General features: G+C 36.8%; 1 protein-coding gene across 2 annotated transcripts in view; it reads right to left on the bottom strand.

Annotated features, from left to right (window-relative positions):
• igsf21a (immunoglobin superfamily, member 21a) overlaps window positions 1-26206 on the bottom strand; it is a 291837-nt gene that overhangs the window by 129209 nt on the left and 136422 nt on the right. For both annotated transcript variants that reach the window (XM_028447575.1, XM_028447576.1), the window contains exon 3: window positions 6480-6601. In XM_028447575.1, the coding sequence (XP_028303376.1) occupies window positions 6480-6601 (122 nt within the window). The remainder of the gene's footprint in view (window positions 1-6479; window positions 6602-26206) is intronic.

The raw sequence follows: 26206 nt of genomic DNA, 5'->3' as shown, positions 1-26206 counted from the left end.
CGGGCATAAGCGGAGAATGAGGGGTACATAATGTTTTACAGACTTCCATTAAAGGCTGATAAACCGTTGATAACGGCTCGAGTCATGTCATTACAATACGGTATAAAGCACACGGGCCGCACTAATTTGACATTGTCCTGCAGGCCACAAATTATCGTCCGGCCCCCGGGCTGTGAGAATGAGACCTCTGGTTTAAATGATCCACTTACGGAGTTACTAAAGGATGAGGTCACTCGGAATATAGGCTTATTCAAGAAGTTAACCGCTTTAATTTTGCCCCAATAAATTGAGGAAGTGTAGTACAGCCCTCTGCTGCAGCCGTCTGCACTGTAGTGGGAGGGAGCAGGGAGGGGCTGCTGTCTCGGCTCTACAGACAGTCAAGAACGGGAGAGTTGTCGCTTGAAGTCGCTTAAAAAGTTAAAAATTTTCAACTTTGAGCGACAAGATTGCGCTTGACCTAGTCGCTCAAATCACGCAAGTCATGTCGCTTAAGGGGGAATACCTTGAGGTCACGTCATTTACATTGATTTGAATGTAATCTAATCACTTCAGTCGCGTTCAGGCATTTCATGCAAGCGACAGATTCCTACTTACAAAAAACTAACTTTACTTTTCTTTAACTCAACTTTATTTATATAGCGCAAATTACAACAAAGTAATCTCAGTGCGCTTTAGCAAAACATAAAGTCCATAGTAAGAAAAAGAACCCAACAAGATCCACATGAACAAGCATTTAGAGACATTTAGCGACTATAGAAAAAAACAATAGTTTTATGGTATAGTGAGTTGATGATCTCTCTTCAACCAACAGGTCAACTACTGTCTGCATACACAATCAAAAGACAAGGGAGGCTGGCCCGGCTGACTGTTTCTTGTATTTTGCACTATATAAATAAAGTTGAATTGAATTGAATTGAATTGAAAGTTACAGCTCTAGCGCCCCTAGTGGCCAAAAGTTACACAGTGTTGCTTTAAATACTAAATGTTCGTGGTTTCACCTTAGTTAGAGGGTAAGCTAAGGAAGGCTAGCTAACTTAAAAAATATTTTTGTCTTGTTTTTGAATAATATGTTAAGGTTTAATTTATACGGACTACTGTTTTTCACATCTAAGCGATCAGCAGACACCTCTGAAGAGGACTGGCAGTTGACAGTGGAAACATGTCAGGAGATCACAGTAAATTTCCTCAAAAACAATGACACTGTAACATAATAAAAATTTCAACATGAACAACTTTATTTCTCCTAATTTATACAATTGTTTAATTTTCATAAAAATCTATAGAAAATCCCTCTGTTTTTTTAAGAATATATCTTATAGATATAATATTATATATATGTATATAACATACCACTGACCAGACACCAGATCTGCAACATAAAGTACATTTGTCACAATGTTTCAGTAAAATAAACATTTAAAGATGGTTAATACGAAAACTTTCCCAGCAGTATTTAACTCTACCAAGTACAAATGACATCTTTTATATGTATTTATCTTTGTGAGTTTCAATTCTGGTAAGTAAATCAACGTGTTGGTGACCCCTGCTTTACATGTTTAAACTGCAGACCCTGTAATTAATTCATCTGTATATCCTACATTAGTAGCATATTGATAAAATCTCTGCTACTAAAAAACACTTTGAAAATAATTATTTAACTGTCACTCTCAAGACACTTATTTTATTTCTATATATTCAACTGCTAACTTGTGTCCTTGATAGGTTCATCCTTTGAAACTAATTCAAAGAGAAGAAGAAAAACTTAACTTTGCTAAAAACTGGTGATGCTTCAGGCCTTAACTCTCACAGTAAAAAGAGGTTTTATTAGCTGTTAAGTGAATAAAGAAATGGAGAGTCGACAATGAAGGTTTGTCAATAAAACCAGCCAGAGATTAAAAGCAATAAAAGGAAAGACAATGTGTCTTTAATGTTTGAACCACATGACTAATGCATTATATAAATTCTTCAGTTCATTTTAGACACAACACATTAAAGCAGTGGTTCACAACCTCTTTTTGGCTCGTGAATCCATTTTAATACCACAAATTTTTTTTCTTCTAGAATTAGTTTTTGATCAAATCTGTTATTGTGTGTTACGAGTATAGCCAGAATTAATACACAAAGGGACAAGATACACCAGTTTAGATATTTTTATGCTGCATTATACAGTATATATAGTATATACACTATATATAATTTTTTTAATCAATTAATAGACATCTGAAGTGTGACCCCATTTTAATTCCAGGGAACCCAAAGGTTAAAAAAAAAAACCTTGCATTAAAGCAATCTTCTATTGTATACATCTTATATTTGTATTATGCTGTTTTATTTTATTATAAATATCTGCTGCTGAAAGTGTGCAAATTTCCCCTTGTGGGACTAATAAAGGTTATCTTATTTTGTCTTATTGCTTTTTTAAATATATGTAATACATTTTTGAACTGTTTTTAACTGCTAAGAAATAATTGCCTTTCTGCATTTTCTTATCGCGTTGAGCCCCAATGAAAAAACAACAACAAAAACCAAAAACACATTGGCCAAATGTGTTTTTTTTTTTCTCCCCTAAGACTGATAACAAGTAGCTGGAATGCCCATGTTCTGGTGTTCTGCGGTTGACCAACACTGGCTAAGCACCATGTGATGTCATAATTGAAGCCCGGTCTGTGTTTGTGTGTCGGGGGGGATGGTTTTCTTCATGTGTGGTGGGTCAAGACTCCTGTTTTCCTTGTTTGTGTGCATGTAAGTGTTTGATTCATTCCATTGTGATGATGCACTCTCTCTCCCACAGGGGGTAGTAAGATTGTTCAAATAAATCATCCTCAGCCGGTCAACCACACAACAAGGTGGGAAAAAATGGGGCTCGAGGGTAATAAGAGACGTACAAAGAGGCAGCAACGTGCATGAGCTGACGTGAAAGGGCAAAACATTTCTTTTTAAAAAGCGGAAAAGCGTCATGATGAGATGAAAGGCAATGATGAAATAGGATTCTAACAAAGGATGGAAAGGATGAAGTGTTCCTGTTTTTTTGTTTTTTTTACACTAAGTTGTACTTGCAAAGCACACCCAGGTCTTCTTTTGTGTTGCAGAGCTGAATGTTTAGAGTTGGAGTGATGCCACAGAGGGAGGAAGTAACAAGGAGATGTGCAGACAGCTGCCAGCTGGAATGTTGAGGCCCGGGGTAAAAGAGGGCATGCCCCTGAACGCCACACGAGTCATCAAGCCAACAACTGCCATTCAACTCCTCCTACTGATAGGTTCTGTTTTATCATTTCTCTGTCGAGGAAAAATCTTTGTAAAGCTCAAATTCTTTCCATTTAAAGGGCCCATGTTACGCTAAGTCAACTTTTCTGTGCTTTAAACTTAATAAAAGTGCTATTAGGGCTTCACACACATGCACAAAGTGTTTTTTTCATTGATTCCCTCAATTGTTAATTAGAGGGTGATTTGCTCCTTTCTTACTGCAGGGCACGAAGGTGAGCATTTCAGCATACACAGTGCTATGTATGTATTTTCTACAGTCTATATATGTACCCGTGAACGCCCCGCCCCCACGCTCTGTCTTGTGTTCATAAAGCAGCATGAGCTCGGCTACGGAGTGGATGGGAGGAGGGCGGGCCGTCCTCTGGCCCTACGTCACCGTGCGGGGAGGAGGAAGTCAGTGTCTCGTCTATAGACACGCCCACTCATGAATATGCATAAGAAGGCCACAAATAAGCCTGTTTGTGTAGAGTTGCTCAGAAAGTGACTTTACAGAGGCTAAAACTCTGAAAAACAGGCGAGTTTGGGAAAATAAACCTCAAATACTATGTTTTTGGAGTTCTTAGAACAAATAGAGATGTGTGAAAAATAACATGACATGGGAAATTTAAAGAACAATTTAAGATGAGAAAAATAATGTGTTTGGACATCAGTTTTCTTATAAATCACTGTCATGTATTACATACATTTTTATATTTAAAGGAATATAAAAAAAATAAAAATAATAATTTTAAATATGGGCAGCGGGCCAAAACGAATCGCTTGAAGGCCAACTTTGGCCCGCAGTTCCCAAGTTGGATGGCCCTAGGATAGACAAAGGACATATTTTGGCAGTGAATTGTATTTTTAATTATTTTACATTTAAATGGTGCCGGTGAAGGTTAAGCTGCAGCTGCACTCCTATATATAAATACATAAAATGTCATGTAGCAGCAATATATTGGCTATTATACAACAGTAAGTTCCGACCAAGTAATTTGATTGGACAACAGACTTTCTAAGATTGCTGATATAGGGAACAACAGCACCGGGACTTCTTCCCCAGCTGATCTAAATACCGTTAATAACCATTACATCTTGGGCCAACTACACTGCACAACGTGTTAATGCACAATTTGGCTTTTGTATAAAATGTGATTTTTTTTTTTTGTGCGATCGTTCATAATACATATTAAATACGTCTTCAATTAGTTTGGAGTATGAAGTGACCCGCATGCGCAGAGGAGGCACGTACAGTGTTTACGGAAGTAAAAATAAAGGCGTCCAGTGAAGGACTTTCAGACAGAAGTCATCACTTCATAACTTTAGGAGACTTTAAAAGAATAGAGCCAGGTTTATCGCTCTAGCTGTTTGCTGTGATGCTGCTACATCGTTACAACTGACTGTTTGGATGCAATGATGTAGGAGTCGTATATAACGCGACCCGGCCATCCAGACTGTAGTCATATTGCAAACAATTGGATATGTATCAGATTTAGGACCACATATAAAAGTGACTTGGGTCAAATAAAAAAAAATCTGAATTGTGCTGCTCAGACTGTCCTTAACAGATCGACACAGGTCGCTTATGGGCAAAAAGATGGGATTTGGAAAATGCGGTTGTAGAACTGGATAAAAGCAATATCACATCTGAGGTTGTGATGTTGTGCTGAAATATCAGCACTAATGTGATTATCTCTGACCAAATCACACCAGTGCTGATATTTCAGCACAACACCACTCCCTCTCGTGTGATATTGCTTAAATATATCTACTAGGAACTTCACAGTATTGACGATATTACGAAACCGTGGTATTACAAGTGCCTCGATATCGTTGTGGTTAAGTCACGGTATAAAATAATGAGCCGTTGCGCTTAAAATTAGGTTTTGGGTTGGCTGGAGAAGAATGTTTCAGAGTAAACTACTACAAGTCCCATAATGCTTTTGGGTGTCGTCATAGGTTACAGGCGGTTGAGCCAGTGGAAAGGAAACATGGCGGATGGTGGCAGCCAGCAGAGCGAGGTAAAAACAGAGGAGTTTGAAGAACATGTCCATGCCCCAGCGCATAAAGAAACCATAAAGCAGCAAAGGCGGTAGACAAACAAAGGACAATAAGTAAACACTGCAGGTGTACCATGTGCTACTCCTCAGGAAATACAAGGAGCCACTTAACAACCTGGCATCGCAAAAAAAGTTTAAGGATTGTGTCAAACAAACAAACAATCAAGTCTGTTCAAAAAACTCTAAAGGAAGCATTTACAACCAAGCTCCCTCATAACAGCTCAAGGGCTCAAAAAATAACAAGATATGCTGCACAGTACAGTATAATTGCAAATGATTTAAGGCCGTTTTCTGTTGTTGACATTGAGGGTTTTAAAAGGTTTAAAAGGTTGTTAGCTACGCCTTAAATCTATCAGAATGCCTCCCTAGAAAAGTGTAGAACTCTGTATATTTTCATTTGTATTGTTATTATTGTTACTTCTTATTCTGGTTTTATACATCCCTGTTTTGGAAAAAAGTATAAAACAAAAAAAGAGGACTATTGAGGACTTGTATTTAAAATGGATCAGTTTTAAGACCAAGATGTACAGCAACAAATATTGCAATAATGTATGAATGCACTGTAATGCTCTGAAAATAAAAATAAAATGTATCTATAAAAAAGGCTGTTAGCTAACATGAAGTTACCAACCTGAGCACACTTTAGTCAGTCTGTAATACCTGCTCTTCTATTGTCTACCTGTGTTTCTGAGTGTTCTTGACTCAATTTGAATTAGTGCACTTTAGCTAAAAAATCTGAATCTGATTTAGGCAGTATTCAGTTTATAATGTCATAAATGTAAAAGTGTGACAAGAAATACTGTCAAAATAGTGAACAGACAATTTCTCAATGGTCATCGTTCTTATTATTGTTAGCATTGCTGCAAATCGCGTGCCTTCCTGTAAAAACATAAGCTTTTATTCAATATGGCAACAATTATCGTATCGAGAGGTTGCTAACGTGATTATACCAAACAGTGAGATTTAGATATCGTTACATTGGATATTGGATTTTTAAAATATGGGAATCTGTTCTAAAAATCCCAAATTGGTCAAGCTTTCGTGTGGTTGGGAGATATTTTGTATCGTTGCCAAACATTATCAGCAGTTAAACTTTGCTGGTGGTGTAAAACAAATCCAGTCTTAGAAGAATTATCTAGGAACCGTAGGCTCTGTTTAACCACTTTCGGAGCTTACCGGACAGTTGATTGGTACACAAGGTCTTCTCGTCTGCGATAGTCCTCCATGTGAGAGTAATTTGTGTTAAACATAGCATCGTAGGTGAAGATTTTCTGCTTAATGGTTCCTCCCTCCGTAACCTGTGATTGGGGAAAGAAAAGAGAAGATTTTTGAGTAAGATAGCTCCTGTAGTGATGAAGTCAATCCTACATAAAGTGCTGTCAGCAGCCCCTGAAAGAGAGACAGTTCCTTTGCCTTCAATTATCTGATTTATTCATGATAACGTCGTTCCTGCTGTTCAAATGCAGACGATTGAAAACTGTGCCGATAAGATCTTCGGCAGCTGCGTGTCTGCACTCGTGCACGTGGTTACCTCCTAATGAAGTCTGGCACAGTCCGGTGTTCTGTATGTGTCGAGCAGTCTGCTATCTGCAGAGGTAATGACGTGTGACTTCAGAAATTCAAAACACAGGTCTCATCTCGCGCGTTCCGTCCGCGGCAGATGAAGTTCCTTCCTTTTCTAATATTCACAGCAGTGTTAAAGTCACTTTGCATTTGAATGACTGCAGTTTCTTCTCTGCACAAAAGCTACAGACAGCCATGAAGGCAAAAGGGCTGACAGGATTTTAATGGAGACGCTAATGCTGCTTTGAAGACAGAAATTGTCGATAGGCCGGGGTTCCAATCTTCATTTCCTAGTGATGAGACCAACGACTATTCTGATGCAGCTGAATTCCTTGGTTTGGTAAATAAAGCCTAATAATTTCACAATTAGTGTTAAAACATAAACTCTGTTTATTTACAAGAAAAAAACACTATGTTTCTCTTTTTTTTTTAAAGAAAGAACCGAGGAAACATATGCAACAGGGGTGTGCATTGCCATGACTCTGACGATACAATGTCACGATACATATAACCCGATAGTAAACAGTACGATAAACATTGCAATATATCACAATATCAATAATTATAAATTGCATCTTTACAAGTACAAAATGGAATAAAATGCATTTTATTTCATTTTTTTTTTTAAACTTGTAAGAACAAGTAAATGGTAACTAACTGCAATTCAAGTACCGATATCAAAGAAAGGTGGTATGTTTATCAATTACATTTTTCCAAAAAGTTAAACTTTTGCTTCTACAACAGATTCAGGTTCTGTTAAGTTCTTAAATTTTAAAAGTAACCACATATTTCTATAAAAGTGCCCAGTATGTTTTATGAAAATAAATTGCAAATAACTTCCAAACTGACACCTAGTGACCAGGCGTTTATGTGCTATTCGTACGTTAGCGCAACTAAATGTTTTTTTTTTATTTTTTATGTTTAAATACATGATCAAAAAAATATTAAAAAATAAAAAAAACAAAAAATTAAATACATTTTTTTTTTGGATGTATACAATAATTGTGCGGTGAAATATCGCAATTTATTCCCGAATCGATTTTTTCTTACAACCTTAATATGCAATATTGCCTTGTTTTAGGCTTTGTTTGCTGAAAGCAGAAGGAGTTGAAACAACATCAACAAAGATCTGGCAAGTATCAGATTAACCTTTGACTAATTCAATTCCTTTGCAAACATCTACATTTTGCCCAAAAGATTTAAACAACTTAGAATTTTGAAAAAGAAGAATTCACATCATTTGCATAGAGTATTTATTTAATCACCACCCACCCCCTGATCTCAGTCAACACCCTGAAAGTATCGTGGCCACCTGCTCAGCTTCAGCACCAGCTCCAGGATATGGACAAAACCAAGATTGTATTTTGGAGAAAGAAAACACAAAAACCGGTGAGAAAAAGGTCAGCGACTGAAATTAAGGGTGTTTTCAACTTCCCAGAATTCTGCCATCACTGTAGTTAACAGAAGTGCCCTTTAGAAACACCACCCTCGGCTTTTCCAGGACATTTCTGCATCATCGTCATCATCAAGTATGATATTGGTTCTCTTCATGTATGCATCTATCTCCGTATGTGTGCGTGTACGCGCTCTTTAATTTATGGGTATGGTTTTGCATGCTGGCATTTTAGATGATTCGTGTTTGAAATGTCACTCAGACATAAAATGATGTACGTTAAAGCTCAGCCCAACATCAAGTAGGCGTCAAGTAAATTTTCCTTATGACTGCAGAAAAAAAATGATCACTGTAACTCCTTTAATCTTTCTTTACACATCTCATGTTGGGAAAGTGAATAAAACGTCTTTGACTTCTTAAACCAAAAAGACTTTGTTTTTATTTGTGATCATAAAAAAAAAGGTTTGTGTGTGTATGCCTGAGGCACTTTGAGAACAACATGTTGTGAAGTGTCAGACAGTAAGCCAGTGTTTTTCATTATTTTGATCAACCCTTAGCTTGTAATGAAATGAACACTTCAAAACAAATTACTGGAAGTCTAATGGGTTATAGAAATGTAAGAAATTGTTGAAAGTTGACAGAAGCATGCCTGGTATTATGCAGCAGTAAAACCCATTGGAAATCCTTTTATCTCAAGTAGACCAGTGATGATACATTTTGCTGAATGATATATTGTCCCAAATAATTTCTGAATAAACTAACCATTGATTTAATGATAATATCATGAAAAGAGCACTCAGATATCAGTCATTACCAATTCACTGAAATTAGAATTTTCGAGGTTTTGCCAATAACGAGCGATAGTGAGTCTACGATTATTGAAACCGAGCCACAATCAGTGTATTGATCTTGATCCCCTCCAAAGTTTAATGGAACTTTTAATTCACACACATCCTGAGAATAGAAGTCCCTTTTGGTGGGAGTCCTTCAACAGTCCGAGATTCACGCGCCAACTTCAGCCACTAGAGTGTGTCAGCGCACTTTTTAAGGGGGGTACTGTTTAAAGGACCCTTAGGAGAGCTCTTCTGCTCTGCTTCATTGTCTACAACTAGTGCAGTGCCCGTAGAAAGTATGTATTAGAAAAGTGGGAGGGTAAGTAGCTTTTTCATGGAATGCCAAATGAGGTTGTGTTTGAAGGTGGGATATCATCACTGTAGAGGTAGGACCGATGACATCATCACTGTTGAGGTTGGACCATAGACTGTAAAAAGAAAAGATGGGACAAGCACCCGGGGAAGTGAAGCTTTTATTTTTAGAGCTCCCCCTGCTGACTGGCTGCAGTATAAGTCATAAACCCCGCCTCCTCAATGATAACGGATGGGACGTGGGTCAAACTGTAAAGTGGAAATACTCGTTACATCATATTTTTTCAAACTTAAACTCTGCTGTGATCATTAGTTTTTATTACTCTACATTGTGTACGTGCTAATTTTTCTGTGAAGTTTGTTTTTAAATGACTTCTTTGAGGTTGAAAAACAAGGTTTTACACCACATATGATTGACAGCCAAGAGTCTTGTGTAGCTCTCTTTGTGAATAGCAGTTACATCTTGAAGGAAAGCCGAGCTAAATGGGCGGGGCGTGTTACCAGGGCTCCTCCCGCCGGACCCTACTGCACAGAGTCTGGTTCCAAATGATGTCAAATTAGCAAGATGGAAGTGCCCCAAAGTGCTGTATTTTGGCTTCAAGAGCGGTGAGTGGGAACAGCTACAGTGTGCACCCACTGGGTAGGACCAATGTTCCAATGTTCTAATGTTCTAACTGATGACATCATCATCATCACTGTAGAGCTAGGACTGATGACATCATCACTGAATCCGTCGACTCAGGGGGTGGGGCCCAAACACATCTGACATTGCCACACTATAAACCAAGCAGCAGCCATGTTGAAACTCTCAGGTCAATCTGATCCTGATCTGCAGAGATGTTTGAGGAACACACACACACACACACACACACACACACACACACACACACACACACACACACACACACACACACACACACACACACACACACACACACACACACCTTGCCTTTATAGAGAAAAGAGAGATGAAACGGCAGAGTTGGAACTGTCGCCCACAGGTCTTTTTGGGTCACAACTGTTTTTATCCTCTTTCAGTAAAGAAAAGAGGTTTACATCAACATCTTTTACCTTTTCATCATTTTTTAGGGCAACCAAAAGCAGCACAAGTTGGCATTTTGACCAAAAAAGCTGCTAAATGATCTAAAAAGCAGGTCGAATGCTTCACTCCAAGAGAAAACAATGCGATGTTCACAGGCAAATGGGGCCGTGTGACATCATCAATCGTGATTTCAAAATGGCAGAACACAGGCTCTAAAACGGTAAAGTAGCCACATTTATAAAAGTTAATAAAACAAATATGGGGCAAAATAATGCGTTTTGTTAGGCATAGATCTTGTAATGAGTCATTTCAAAGGTTTTAGGCCACAATTGTGAAAACAGTGGATGATCCTGTTAAATAAAATAAATAAACGCTGGTAATAAATATTACCTCCTTTGGCGGAGTTAATTACCCTTACAACTCTAGTTGGCCTGACTATATAATCAGTTTACTATGTTGACCTTCCTGTTAAATCAACACATTTGCCTTTGTTATAAACTATTTCCATAATTGTATCACGTTTGGCCAACAAGGCTTTTTATTATTGTTGAAACTACATGATTTCAACCTGTTTAACCTCAAAACAACATTTGAATAAATGAAAGCTACACTCTACTGAGGTTGAAGTACCAAAGTGTGTTTTTTTGTCTGCATGTTTTGATTAAGCAGTAACTGTAATGAATCAGAAGTAACCTTTGCACAAATGTAAGAATTTTGATGAACACAAGAAAACATGCTGTTTGTAAAAGAAAAGTGCGAAAAGAAACGAAATGAAAGAGGAAGAGAGTTGGAGGGGTAAAGGAACCAAATGGCTTTAGTGAAGGGAGGGCAAAGACGAGGATGAATACTGTTTGATTGCAGAAAGGCACTGCTGGGGAAGCTTTGCTATATAACTGTGGAGCTGAATCCAGGCCATGCGACGCATTTGAGGTACGGAGACAAGCGACTTCCTAAAATACACAGCCATCTGGATATATAACAAAGCAAGCACAGGATTTAAAAAAAGTTAGCCTGTGTTACAGCAGATAGCAGATGTTTGCTGAGGAATGGACCTGCGGGCAAAGCACACAATGACAGGTGCCTTCACAAAAAAGGAATTTAAAAGATGCTCTAAACAGGAATCTCCATCTCGCCCGATACGCAACAAAGCCAAGACCCCTCCAGACCAGTGGCTCCTAAACTTTTTTGGCTCAATTCCCCCATTTCTCGTATTTCTGAATCCAAGAACCACCTTTGTCCGACTACAATTCTATGAAAAACACCACCTATAGAGCATAATGATGGAATGAATGAGTGATGACACACATTTGAAAAAATCTCATTGTAAATAAATGGAATGAAACAGTATTTTGTATTTCAATAGTTTTTTATAATTTCTGGTCATCTCCACCTGGTGTGAGACCAAGACTGAATATTGTATTTTCAGTTCATGTTCTAATCAAGTCTATGATCAGATCAATTAAATCAATGTCTATCATAATTGTGTGTGTTTTTTACCCATTTTGTGTATTTTGTTGTTTTTATTATTCAGTATTTTTTAGTGTGTTGTAGGCATTACTTAAATTCTTCTCTCTCTGTGTGTGTGTGTGTTTTTGGAGTTGTTTGGTTGTTTCTTATGTTGTTTTTGTATATTACGTAGTGATCTTGTGTATTTTTCTCTCATAGTGCGTCTTTGTTGTCATTTTGTGTGTTGCTGGTAATGGTAAATATTTTTCCCTCTGAGTGTATGTGTGTGTTTTCGATGTCTTTTTGTGTATTTTCTTGTTTGTCTGTTCTTTTAATTATTCAGTACATTTTCTGTTTTTTGTGTGTTTTTGTGGTCGTTTTTGTGTTGTTGGCATTATTTAAATCATTCTATCTCAGTGTGTGTGTTTTTGGTGTCGTTTGGTTGTTTCTTATGTCGTTTCGTATGTGTCTGTTATTTTCTGTATTTTGCTGTAATCTTGTGTAATTTTCTCTCATTTGGTGTGTCTTTATTGTTGTATTGTGTGTTCTTATTATTCAGTATAATTATCTAATATTTTGTGGTCATTTTGTGAATTGCTGGTATTATTCAGTGTGATTATTATTTTAAACTAAAAATTATAAAACACCATATTTTGAATGCTTTCATTTGTTAATTTTCCTCTCGCGTACCCCATTTGAGAAACAGTGCTCCATAGAAAGAGCAGCAAGCTGAGCTATATCGCTAATGATGCTTCCCATTATCAGGGTCAGATCAGGACTGGGTTAACCAAAGATCCTGCTCATCTTCAATGGGCCTATTTATAGGCTGCAGCTGCATCAACATCCACTGGGGGAAATTCAGCTACTACTCTGAAGGCTGACAGTGAGAGATCCAACCTGCATCATGTCTCATGTTTTTACACAGCTGTCAAAAATCCCAACGGCGAGTCCTTTTCATATTGTTTGTGGCTGTAAAGATGTTCTTTTAAAAAAAAAAAAGGGTTTGTTCATATTTCCGTAGCACAGTTTGTGATATAAATCTACAAGGCGAACATTTCATAAGACGGACTGAAGCACAACACTCAATTATTGTCATAATGAGACTTATTCTCACAAGATTCCTCATTTAAAGCGTTTGTCAGCAACAAAAGAAACAATCACAGCATTGTCATTGTCACCACTTTGGTACTTTCTCTTTGTATCTCAGCTAATTTTCTTGATATTATCTCACAAAGAGCCTCTTTAAAGTAGAGCTGAGACACATGAAAGACAATGTCTAGAAAAACTGCCATTATTGCAACACGCAAAAGTCAAAAGATCCTAAAAAGTACATCTTTATAAATAGTTTAGAATCTGTGTTCTGCGGAAAGTTTATTCATCGAGCACAGACGTGGTTAACAGGTGGTCTGGGGGCCACATGCAGCCCTTGGAAATGTTGTGTGTGGCACTCCAAACTTACACACAATGATTCCAAAAGCACACAAATCCCCAAAATGAAATAAAATGACAAAAACAAAACACACAGACAAATACACAAAACAATGTCAAATACACAATGTTCTTTAAACAAACGTAATTACAAAAAAATACACAAACTTATCCTAAAAAAAAAAATGGCTCCAAAATCACAAAAATGACAACAGAAAACACACAAAACGACAGAAAAATAAACTACACTCAAACACACAAACTTAAAATCACAGAGAAATACACAAAATAATTCTAAAAAGACAAAATGGCACCAAAATCACACAAAACAAGAAAAACACACAAAATTACTTAACACACAAACTGACTCCACAAACACAAAATGGCTGAAAAATACACAAAATGAATCTTAAAAAAAACACAAAATGGCAGCCCTAAAAATACAGAAAAATACATTAAATGACTCCAGACACAAAAACACACTGGTCTTTATTCTAAACGCTGATATGAATAAAGCCAGAACACAGTAGCTAACCACAAAGGATCATCACAACAGATTTAAAATACTCAAGTGCTATAGAACTTTTTACACAGACATGCAAATATTAGTAGGCCTACCTGTATTAGCTTTTTATTTATTGCATGTCTGCATATCAATAGAAAATGTATCAGAGCTTTGCAATGATTGTACCTCAAGCATCTTTATTGCAAAAGGCAATTTTTTTTTTTTTTTTAACTTAGTAGCCGTTAGAACAGCTCAATGAAACAAAGAAATGCAATGACTTACTGCTGATGGAGGCGCACACACACACACACACACACACACACACACACACACACACACACACACACACACACACACACACACACACACACACACACACACACACACACACACACACACACACACACACACACACACAGTAAATGCTTCTTCACTGGCTGCTTAGTGAGAAGACCTGAGCCTGCTCTTCTATCTATCTGTCACAGCTCACAGCAGGGAGGCACATATAATTCAAAATAGAAGCTTCCAGTGATGGAAACACTTTTCATGGAGTTAAGGCTCACATTGACTTTGTAGCTCTAAATCTAAAATGCAGGGCAGACATGTGCATGTGTTAGAAAGGGACATTTAAGGGACTTTTCTAACCTTTACATTCTGCACTTAGCAGAGGTGTGCTTTCTTAATTCTTGACTGTGTTTGAGGTTTGTCCTGGGGTTAACATGAACGGGATGTTCTGCCCTGGAGCCATATTTTTTTTGTCAAAGTCGCCGTCAATTTACAAATTCTTTCTTTACGCGCAGATACATTACAGTACCAGCAGTATCCACAGGGGGCAGTGTGGCTGATTCTTTTATTATCTGTATCTGCACTAGGTTAGATTCTCCAGTTATCCTGCATGTTCTTTCTTCTTCCTACTGTTACGCCCCCATCTAGGATGTTTTATCAAAAAAGCTTCAGGATCCACAACATACAAATATTTATTAAAGCTAAGAGATGAGGGTTTCTATTTTTTTTGTTAAAAATGATTATAATAATGATGGAAATAAAGATGACTTGAACATGAACTGAAAATACAATTGTCAGTGACTGGAAAAGATAAAAACCATAGAAATAAATCTATTCAGGAGCCACTAAATACTGTTTCATTCACTTATTAACCAAGATAAATTCTTTAAAATGTGTTTTATCACTCATTCATCATTATAGTTGTTTATCCATAGAATTCTGAGCAAAATGTTGTAGTCGGACAAAGGGGATGGTTGGATTCTGAAATAAGAGGAATAAGCACCTGAGCCAAAACAGTTTGAGAAGCACTGCTATAAAATAACTATAAACTCACAATCATTGAGTGGATAGCAGAATAAACTCTCCCCACATGTCTGCTGCTGGTTGATGGGGCTGTGCCTCCTTTCTTAGGGTCCTCTCAGTCCTTTATATAGCTCCTCCTCCCTCTCCACCTGATTACTGATTTGAATCAGGTGTGTTAGATGACAGGGGGAAGGGCAGGCTGAGAGGCCAGGGCTGCATCCGAATAGTCCCCCCTGTCTCAGAAATCAACATTAATCCAAAATAAGTATGATTTATCTGATATAACCTGGAACTAAGCATATCAACCCTGGAACAACCTTGTCACTGTGAATGTTCATGGACATAATTTTTTCATTTAAATGTTCACCTATTTGCACTACTCATCAATGCACTACTGCACTATTATCTTATTATTATTATTATTATTGTATTCTTATTTTATTCATTATTATTATTATTATTATTATTATTATTATTATTATTATTATTATTATTATTATTACTATTATTATTATCTTGTTATTTTTATTTAGTTTGCACATATTAGTCTAACTACTCTTATATTTATGTTTATACTTCTTTTTTCTTTTTATTTTTCTTTATTTTATTTATTTTTCTTTATTCTAGTTGATTGTTATTATTTAATGTTATACTACCTGAGAGAGCACAGGTCACCAAAAGAAATTCCTCGTGTGTATTCATTCACCCCTGGCCAATAAAGTTGATTCTGATTCTGATTCTGATTCTGATACATAATGTTGTGTGCATACACACGTACAACGGCACAAAGCATTCCTAGGTGAATTAAATATGTTGAATAAAACATAACGTGGCTAAAAATGTCTCTGATCCCTTTTTCTTGAACACCAGACTGTCTGTTTTATGTCATCGTTAGTTCCCGTGAACACTTGGGAGAACAGTTCCCTTCAAATGTTGTCGCCGCAAGGAATTGTGGGTCAGCAGTATCTGGTCTCCTTTGGTAAAGGACGCATCAGTGTTTCGTAGGATAAAGGAGGTTATAAAGGAAACATTGAGCCTCCTTTCCTTCGCTAAAGAGAATTGAACCTCTACTTCCCAAATCTTGCACAAAGGTCCACTCCCATGTCAGATGACCTCAGCTGCAACAATAGGATAATAGTCCTAAAGGTGGTACTACAACAATATTTCAACCAGATGTGCTACAGATTTGTAACTTCCACCGAAATCAAGCCCCAATACTGAATTAATACTGTCACTCTGTTTCTCGGAAACTCATTAAACTTTTGCGAGAAAGTTCTAACTCCAGCCCATATGAATCACAAAAGCATCCAGCTGTGCAGAAAGTTGGGGAACGTGGAACATCTGCAGATCTGCTGCCATCCAGACTCAAACAGCCCTGCTTGTGTAGTGTGTGAGCAGTGATGGAACTATCATTTTTTAACTCCGTTATGAGAATAACATCACACAAAACTTCCTCTCATTATTCTGATTATCAACTTAATCTTATCAAGAGCAAATAATGTAAATCTGCAATTGTCAAATATGTATATTCAGTATATTTTCAAAATGTATTTTTACCAAATAGATTAGTTTGTACAGTTCTTCACAATAGAATTATATCAATTTAGTTAAAAAAAAATATAAATAAAAATGTGCCTTGCTGACAGTTCACAGCAAAAGTCAAACATTTTAATCTATGAAAGTTAAAGAAGAAGATAAATATGTATTTATTTCCTTGTGTCCATTATAAATGGACACAAGAAACGAGGTTGGATGTAAAATTATCTGTGTTCAAATTAGGGGACGGATCTAGATAAGCATAATGCTTTTTTCCGTCGCCCTTTCCGGCATGAAAAAAAAAAAAAAAAAAAAAAAAAAAAAAAAAAAAAAAAAAAAAAAACAATGATGTGATTTTGCTCTGAATGTCAAATGAATTTCTGTGAATGCAACCATGTCGGAAATGAACTGAATAAATAAATAAATAAAATAAATAAATGTCACTGCTTCCAGCTTCCTGTCAGACATTTTGACTCCAACATCACAGAGTACACAGTGTGATGGGCTGCTGCTGGAACTGTTGGATTACATGCGAGGATTAGGAGCGAGCGTCATGAAAAGTGTGTCACCAACAGGGGCAGAGCAGCTGCATTCAGCAGCGTCCTGATGGAAAGCAGGGTGAGGCAAATACATTCCATCAGTTAAGTGTTAGCAAGCATGTTATCCAAAGCCATCCCAGACAAGGCCATCCACAGATTGTTATTATGGGCCGTCAATGTCCATTGGGTGTCAGAGAGGTGATGAGATCACAGCAGGTCAGGCTTATTGCAGACTCAGTTTAGCATTAATTATAGAAAAATGCTTTTAGAATATTTCCTAAAGCTGCTGAAGACAATGTTTGATTATCAGATAAAGACACTGTTGGTCTCATAGATCAATAAATCAAAGATTATTTGTGGAAAAAAAATGTAAAAGGTTGAAATTGCCACTTAAAAGTTTGTTTTAATCTCCATTGTACACATTGACGGAAATGTTTGGTGCACTGCATTGTGTGATGTGGAGTCCCGTAGACGGACACATAGAAGTGTTTTTACTTCATTTTTAAGGTGCGTTCGAACGCGACTACAGCAACTCTGGCGATTAGATTACATTTAAAATCAATGTAAATGACACGACTCTCGCGATTCGAGCAACTAAAACCATGCGACAAGTTGTTCAAAGTTGAAAATGTTTAACTTTTCAAGCAACTTCTCCCCCAGTTGTTGCGAGCTGTGTTTCCATCAACCAATGGGAATGCACAAAATCTAAATGGCGCAATAAAAACTTGTAATGGAAACACCTGAACTTCGAAAACAAAACCCACTGAAATATCTCTAAAAAGCTTTTACGCTTTCATGAGGAGGTTTTTCAGATGTTTTGATATTAAAATGTGTCGCAAAAACGCTATGGAAACACTTTTTCCACAATTACACATCACAGAATGTGACGTACATGGTCAGATGACCTGAGGTACCTGGTCACATGACCGCTTCTCTCCAAGAAAACAGAGTAAACAGAATAGGAGACTGGGAAATTTCCGAGCATTATACTTAAAAATGATTACTACCACAATATACAGCAAACAATAGGGAAATACAGAAGGTTATAAGGAGGTTTGGAGCGACCGTCTAGTGGGAGTTGCGAGGCTCCTGCTCAAAACAGCTTTCAATGGAAATATGTTCCAGTGCAATTATACTTTGACGAGATTTAGAAATATTGCTTTTATTTTGTAAAAATTTTTTAGAACCTCAGCTGCTGTCTGTAGAGCTGAGGCTGCAGCCTTCTCGCTACAGCAAAACGGCTGCACTATGAGGGCTGTATACTTCCTTAACTTACTGGGGTCAAAATGAAAGTGTCATACTCCTTGAATAAGCCTCATCCTTTAGTAACTCCCTAAGTTGAGCATTTAAACCGTAAGTATACGTAGCGCTGTCTATGATAAGTCCCTCTCAGTGCAGCAGCTTTCTGCAGCTCTGCAGACACACACTATTCCTTGGTTGTCACGTTACTAAAGCGATGAAGCAATGAGTAAAAAAAAGCGCAACAATATTCAAGTGACTCATCACGGGCGATTTAAGCGACAGTAGTCGCTGAAGTTGCGTTCGGTGTTAAAGCACCTTTACAGCAAAATTTTGTGTCAAAAAGTGACTTCCCAACACATTTCTAGTCTTTTCACTGACAATTGCAGCAAAAACAATGACCAATGTTTATTTTGAGGCTTACACAAAAAAGACCTGAATATGGTTAAAATGGAATGTCTTGCTAAGTAAGGTGATATCACGAGGCATACGGGAGCAAACTAGAACAAAAAGTGTTGTCAAGTAAAACACTGTCCTCCTTGTCTGGTAAAGAAACAGCAGCAATATCAACCTTTTACATCGTTTTATTGTTATTTTTAGAAATGATCTTTGATTTATTGATCTCTGAGGCCTGTACTCTCTTTATTATAATAAAAAAAAAAAGATATTGTTCCCAGCAGCTTCAAGATTAATAATGGATGAAAAAAGCAACTTTAATGTTACATAAGGTGGGAAAGGCAACATAATAAAAGTATGTCATCTATTTCAGCAGGAACCACAGAGGTGACCTTAAGTGAAGCACTTTTTCTCATCTTTCAACACGAGTTTATAATTGGAACAGCTTTCGTAAGGAACCGGTTGCACCCGCTGGTTTAGACATTGACCTTACTGGCAAATTAGGAGGATTTGATCTTTTTTTCTTGGCAATGCACTAATGATCGGAACGCTGTATTATCATTGTTCAAAAGCATTGTGTTGGTGTTAAATTGCCATCAGTTTCTAACTAAAGTTTTCTTGTAGTCTGATTTAAAGCTGCAGCTTGTAGAATCTGTGACACTGGAATGGAAACAACCGCCCCTCCCCTCCGTGAACATGTATGATTTACAACTATTTGCATTGACTTTGTCGCTAAATCTGGTGACTTTGTAACTGCTCTTAGCGACTTTTTTCTCAAATTTGGCAACAAATCTACCAACTTTTTCTTGTGTTATTGAAGATTATTCTGTTGACACACACACACACACACGCCCACACACACACACGCACATACAATTCTTAAGATAAAAGGAAAGTTTATTTTAATGCTACTTCTGACTCTGAATGCATTACTTTGCACTTTTATATTCTTGATTTTATTTTGGAATTTTGAGTTGAAGAGCAATAAACATATATTGCAATGTTATGGTATTCATGTTTTTTTTTTCATTTTAGATATGTAAATCAACATGTATAAATTAATTTTAGTCAATTAATGGGGAGATAATCGATAATCAAATTGAGTCGAATCAAATCGAACTGGAAAAATGAATCGTTAGATTAATCGATGCATCAAAAAAATAATCGCTAGATTAATCGTTTAAAAAATAATCGTTTATCCCAGCCATAATGTACATGTTTTTTCCACCTTGGATATGCATGTCAAAAATGTACATGCTATTTATTCTGTCTGTTATCACTCTCCTGTCTGTTCCATCCGAGTACGTTTGGACCTTTAGACTCTCGCTTCTCCATGTCGGTCTTCCTTTTTTTAGGCTTTTTCAGATGCAAAGCTTGTGTAGAAACATTATTACTAGGTAAATGTGTTACACAGTCACACACAGCATTGTAAAAGGGGGTCGACAGAAAGGTGAAAACAATGGTTCTTGAAGAAGGACTCTGAACCGTAGGTAAAAAGCACCAGAAGAATAACAGAGGAAGGCAGATGAACAAGGACGTCAGATAGCGCTTTGAGATGACTTTTTGTCATTATATAAATTAAGTTGAATTGAATTGAGTTGAATAGAGTAACATGTCTTTACATCCGGAGCAGTCTGCTACAAAAGCAGCAGAGAACCGCGATTGAGTTGTAGATTTACGTGTATCAGGGTTGTTGATTAGAACATGTGTCAGGGTTATTGCTCATGTTAGTCATCTGTGTGAGGTGATGTAAGAAAGAAATTGACTAATGTCCAGGTGCTTTGAAACACCAGCATTAAAAGATCTACACTGACAGCTTGCATTGCTGTGTAAGCTGTTCTGCATAACACTGCAATGGTGAGTTTTCCTGCTGAAACGCCAACCATTGCACCTTCACTGCCGATAGGGCGTAAACACACATGGACTTAGATCAAGGCAAGGCAAGGCAAGCAAATTTATTTGTATAGCGCATTTCATACTCAAGGCAACTCAATGTGCTTTACATGATAAAACATTCAATTGTTTAAAATCAATAAGAACATTTAAAATCAATAAGAACATTTAAAATCATCAGTAAAATCAATTAAAATCATCAGTAAAATCATCAACAAACACGACATCAACAACATGACCATAAATCTCTCTCTCAATCATATGCAGTAGAGAAAAAAAGTGCCTTTAACTTTGATTTAAAATTGTTCACATTGGATGCTGACTTCAGCTCTGCAGGCAGTTTGTTCCAGCAGCCAATAGTAATGCCAAAATAGCTCATGGAGCACTTGGTTTGTAAAAAAGATCTCTGATTGGCTCAAAAAGAGCGTCCTACTTGAATTGAAACAAAGCCAAGAGAAGTTGCAGAAGTCCAGTGTCTTCTCAGAACAATATGAATTACAATATGCTAAACGGTTTTTATGGCTTTTTCTTCCATACTGCAGCTTTATTGCTACTTTCATTCATTATAAGGGATATGATGACAACATGAATCATTGCTGTGTTTTCTTTATTTAGTTTATTTGTACTAGTACAGTGCCAGTCGGAGGTATGTATTCATATTGACACTAACAGGAGTTCCACAGTGTGAATGGGAAAATGAATGGGATATAAAATGTATATCTACAGTATATATTGTCTTTTGGCAGCTGTTCCTTGACCAATTATCAACATTTCCTGAAAATTTCATCAAAATCCGTTAATAACTTTAAGTTAACGTGTACGGACAAACTGCGTCACACTGCATTAGCTTAGCATTAGCATTAGCATAGAATAGAACACTGATGATGAAGTCACTGTTGATGACATCATCAGTTTCAACATTCTTGGAACACCGATGACATCACTGTTGATGACATCATCAGTTAGAACATTCTGATTGGAACTCTGATGACATCACTGTTGATGACATCATCAGTGTTCTAAAACAATGTTTGACAGGAGCTCCACAGTGTGGATTGGTCATTTCAAATTGGTTTAAAATTGGTGTTGGAATGACCAAGTTACACAAAAAATTATGGATGCACACACTCGGGGTATATGGAAGCTGTTGACAAGGTTTGAGGTCGAACACACTGCGTTGGGGAGATATTCACTCCACAAATACACACACGCACACAGACGTTCCTTGCTTTTATAGATAGATATCTACTTAAGTGTTTAATGTGAGACACAGGGTTTGACATTTCGTTCTGTCTACGTCCACATGAACATGGAGGACAATAAAATATCATTGTAACTGTTTATGTATTGAAAACCTTTTTCAAAAAAACTATTTTCAGCTCACAGGAGAACATGCGTTGGGAAACAGATGGTCTCAAGACGTCCAGGCCACAGTGGACATAACAAGTCTGCATATATTTGCAGGATCATCGTTATTTCCCCCTTTTTTTTGTATCTTTTGGTTTGAATTATTTTAATCACCATCTGCATCTGGAGGATGATGTATATGTGGTGCGTTTAGTGAACACATAGATTATAAAGCAGGCTGTGAGTACACCACAGAATGCTGACTCTGGTGAAATAATAAGTTAAAGAGAAAAGGTTTTATCTTATTTATGATTTCACGATTGAGTTTATTATGCTTTACTACAGCATGAAAGAAACTGATTCAAGAGAAGAATATCACATACAATACGTATTACCATGTTGGACAAATTCAAAAACTTAAAATAGGATCCCACTAAGTTGTTTATTAGCTGTTTTAGCTAACTACATGTAAAATAGATACCACAGATTGTACAGAGAAATGTAAAAACTTGCTAAATTTAAATGAATAATTGATGCCTGAAGAAAAGACTGGTTTGTTATGGTTTTGTAACAAAAATCCATCAAATATCACATTGGAAATAGTCTAAAAAAATGGATAAAACCTAAAATTTACAGTATCAGGTTAATTTCATACTTTCTAATCTAAATTGCAATCACAATGGTTCATTATATTGATTACTAATAGATCAGTTTTTTTTAACCAAACTCAAGATGAACCAACAAAAATGTTAAAAAGTAATTTTAATAGTAGTAGTAGTAGCAGTAGTAGTAGTAGTAGTAGCAGTAGTAGTAGTAGTAGTAGTAGTAGCAGCAGCAGTAGTAGTAGTAGCAGTAGTATTAGTAGTTGTAGTAGTAGTAGTAGTAGTAGTAGCAGTAGTAGTAGTAGTAGTAGTAGCAGTAGTAGTAGTAGTTGTTGTAGTAGTAGTAGTAGTAGAAGCAGTAGTAGTAGTAGTAGTAGTAGAAGCAGTAGTAGTAGTAGTAGTAGTAGTAGTAGTAGTAGTAGTAGTAGCAGTAGTAGTAGTAGTAGTAGTAGCAGTAGTAGTAGTAGTAGTAGTAGTAGCAGTAGTAGTAGCAGTAGTAGTAGTAGAAGCAGTAGTAGTAGTAGCAGTAGTAGTAGTAGTAGTAGTAGTAGTAGTAGTAGTAGTAGTAGTAGCAGTAGTAGTAGTAGAAGCAGTAGTAGTAGTAGCAGTAGTAGTAGTAGTAGTAGTAGTAGTAGTAGTAGAAGCAGTAGTAGTAGTAGTAGTAGTAGTAGTAGTAGCAGTAGTAGTAGTAGTAGTAGTAGTAGTAGCAGTAGTAGTAGTAGTGGTAGTAGCAGTAGTAGTAGTAGTAGTAGCAGTAGTAGTAGTAGCAGAAGCAGTAGTAGTAGTAGTAGTAGCAGTAGTAGTAGTAGAAGCAGTAGTAGTAGTAGCAGTAGTAGTAGTAGTAGTAGTAGTAGTAGGAGTAGTAGTAGTAGTAGTAGTAGTAGTAGAAGCAGTAGTAGTAGTAGTAGTAGTAGTAGTAGTAGTAGTAGTAGTAGCAGTAGTAGTAGTAGTAGTAGCAGTAGTTGTAGTAGTAAAAGCAGTAGTAGTAGTAGTAGTAGTAGCAGTAGTAGTAGTAGAAGCAGTAGTAGTAGTAGCAGTAGTAGTAGCAGTAGTAGTAGTAGTAGTAGTAGTAGTAGTAGTAGAAGCAATAGTAGTAGTAGTAGAAGCATTAGTAGTAGTAGTAGTAGTAATAGTAGCAATAGTAGTAATAAAAAGGATTGAGCAAAATACTTTGTGTGTAGTTCCTTTACAATTTATCAATAAAATTACTTTTAAATAATGTATTCAGTGTAAAACTTTTGTTATTTGTAGCCACAGTGCTGTGATAAAGACCATCAGATTGGGATTAGGTGTTCTAATACTCTAATACTCACACTGTTTGGCAAAACTTACAAAAACAAAAAAACAATCAAGCAGCCATGTGCGAAAAACAAAACCATGCACATATTTGATGACATAGACGGAGGAAGGCTATTATGTAAACGCATTGTTTCCTGCCAATGAACACACGCACTGATCGTTGACACAACATTCAATCTGTGGGTTTTAAAAATAAAAAAGCACAATCTTACTTTCTGCTGCGCTGCACGCATTATACTTGCAGGCGTAAAAAAAAAAAAAAAGGATTAGAGCATTTCACTACAGTCGTCATAGTGTGGGATGTCCTTCCTCTAATACTATATCAATACTTGTGCACAGCAGTCACGGCAGTCTTCACTCTTACCTTATACCAAAAGTGCAACCAAAAATGTACTATGCTCTTATTCTTCCCTTGGTTGTCCTCCCAAACTCCCTTTCCCTTGTATCACCACCCCTCAGGTGGAACACTGCTCTCCCTTTCTATGTTTCTCTTTGTAATAAAGCCAGGTTTACCCTTCCCTAGGGACGGCTGGTGATGGTCACAATTAGGCAAAAAACAAACATATTACTTCAATTTTTTAGTAGGTATAGCAATGGTTCCCACCCCATTTTTTTTTTTTTCTTGTTTTTCTAAAATTATTCCAAATCAAATCAAGCTTTATTGTCTTTTTGCCAACCATACATAGTAGTGCAGAAGGGATGAGAGAACATTTCACCAGGATCCAGTTAAAAACATCTCCCATGAGCAGATGTCAAGAGCTTATCAGAGACCGTTTGTAAATATATCGGAACATAGTCATGTGATATATCATTTCAAAGGCAATTTAACATAGAATACAATCTTACGTTGCATAGTTTCATTTGTTTTACACGGTGGAACCGTGTCATTTCACTGAATTCTCGGGAATGTGGTACGTGCTATTTGGCACGGTGACGTTCTGCGGGCCCGGTCGTAGTTCATCAGAACTTGTTTTAAACTCTGTTTAATGTTTTCTAAATGTTGCACCTTGAAACATGTGAAACACATTGAACTGTTTTGTGTGTAAAATTCCCTATTCATATACTGTAAATGTGCCTTGCTGAACGAGATAAGTGATTACTAATGAGCACCCTGTGTCGCTTCAATCTCCAACAAGCCGATTAAGTACAGACACTTCTACACAAATTACATGCTATGGCTGCTAAACTCACATTTAAAGGGATGGTGTACGTTAAATGACATGTTAGAAATAAAATGGGGCATGTCGGAATGACCCTTAATCTTCAGCACTCAATGCAGCACTTTACATTTCCATGACCAATGTGTAGGTTAAAATACACAGAAGCATTCTATAACCTTCTGTCCTGTAGACGGGAAAGATTTATTATCCAGGACAAATGGAAATCTGACCCTCATAAAACAATGCGAAGCACAGATTATGTGGATATCAGTAAACATGTAGGACACACTGTCCTCAAGATACAAGGTGACCAACAGAACATGATGGCACACACACACACACCCAATAACCATGGTATGAACATCCATGTGCATGTGCTGTATAAAGGGACCAGTTTTCCTTACGTTTTATGAAAGCATGGGATTGGCCTGTACAACAGCAATAGAAGTCTAGTAAATATATGCTGTTGATCAACCCTTGGGTACCGTCTCTTATTTTTCCTCCACGACAAATAATATTAACACATCCTCTACTTTTCCCAAAGGTATTAAAACTTCTGCCAAAGCAAAGTTCTGTCTCACCTCTAGTTCACATCTCCAACTTTATAGTCTTATTGGTTCTGGCAGGTGCAGTTTCAAAATAAAAGTCATCAGGACGAGAGGGCCAATTAATCCATTTTTATATTCTTTTTAATTAAGTCTGCTATTGTGAACAAATCGGTTCAAGATGAACTAATAGGAACAGATCAAATTTGAAGAATGGGGAGTGGTAGCTTTTGGGTTCAAAACATGTCATTGAGAGCTACTTTTTGTACAGTTTTGTGACATACTGCTAAATAAAGCATATAAATAAACGCTGGATATATGTATATATATATATATATATACATATTTTTTTTTTTTCGTTTCAAAGCATGAAAAAAAATTACAAAAGCTTGACAAACAACCTCAAAGAGCTGTTTTTTTGTTTTTACAAATAAAGTATCTATTGATCTTTGTCTTGAGACCAATGCACCAACACCGTTCTAAAAAGTCTCAGACATTCAGTTTCTGAAATATAAAG

Source organism: Gouania willdenowi, chromosome 5 (genome assembly GCF_900634775.1).
Source record: "Gouania willdenowi chromosome 5, fGouWil2.1, whole genome shotgun sequence".
Lineage (NCBI taxonomy): Eukaryota > Metazoa > Chordata > Actinopteri > Blenniiformes > Gobiesocidae > Gouania > Gouania willdenowi.
This window is presented reverse-complemented; position numbering and strand designations above follow the sequence as displayed.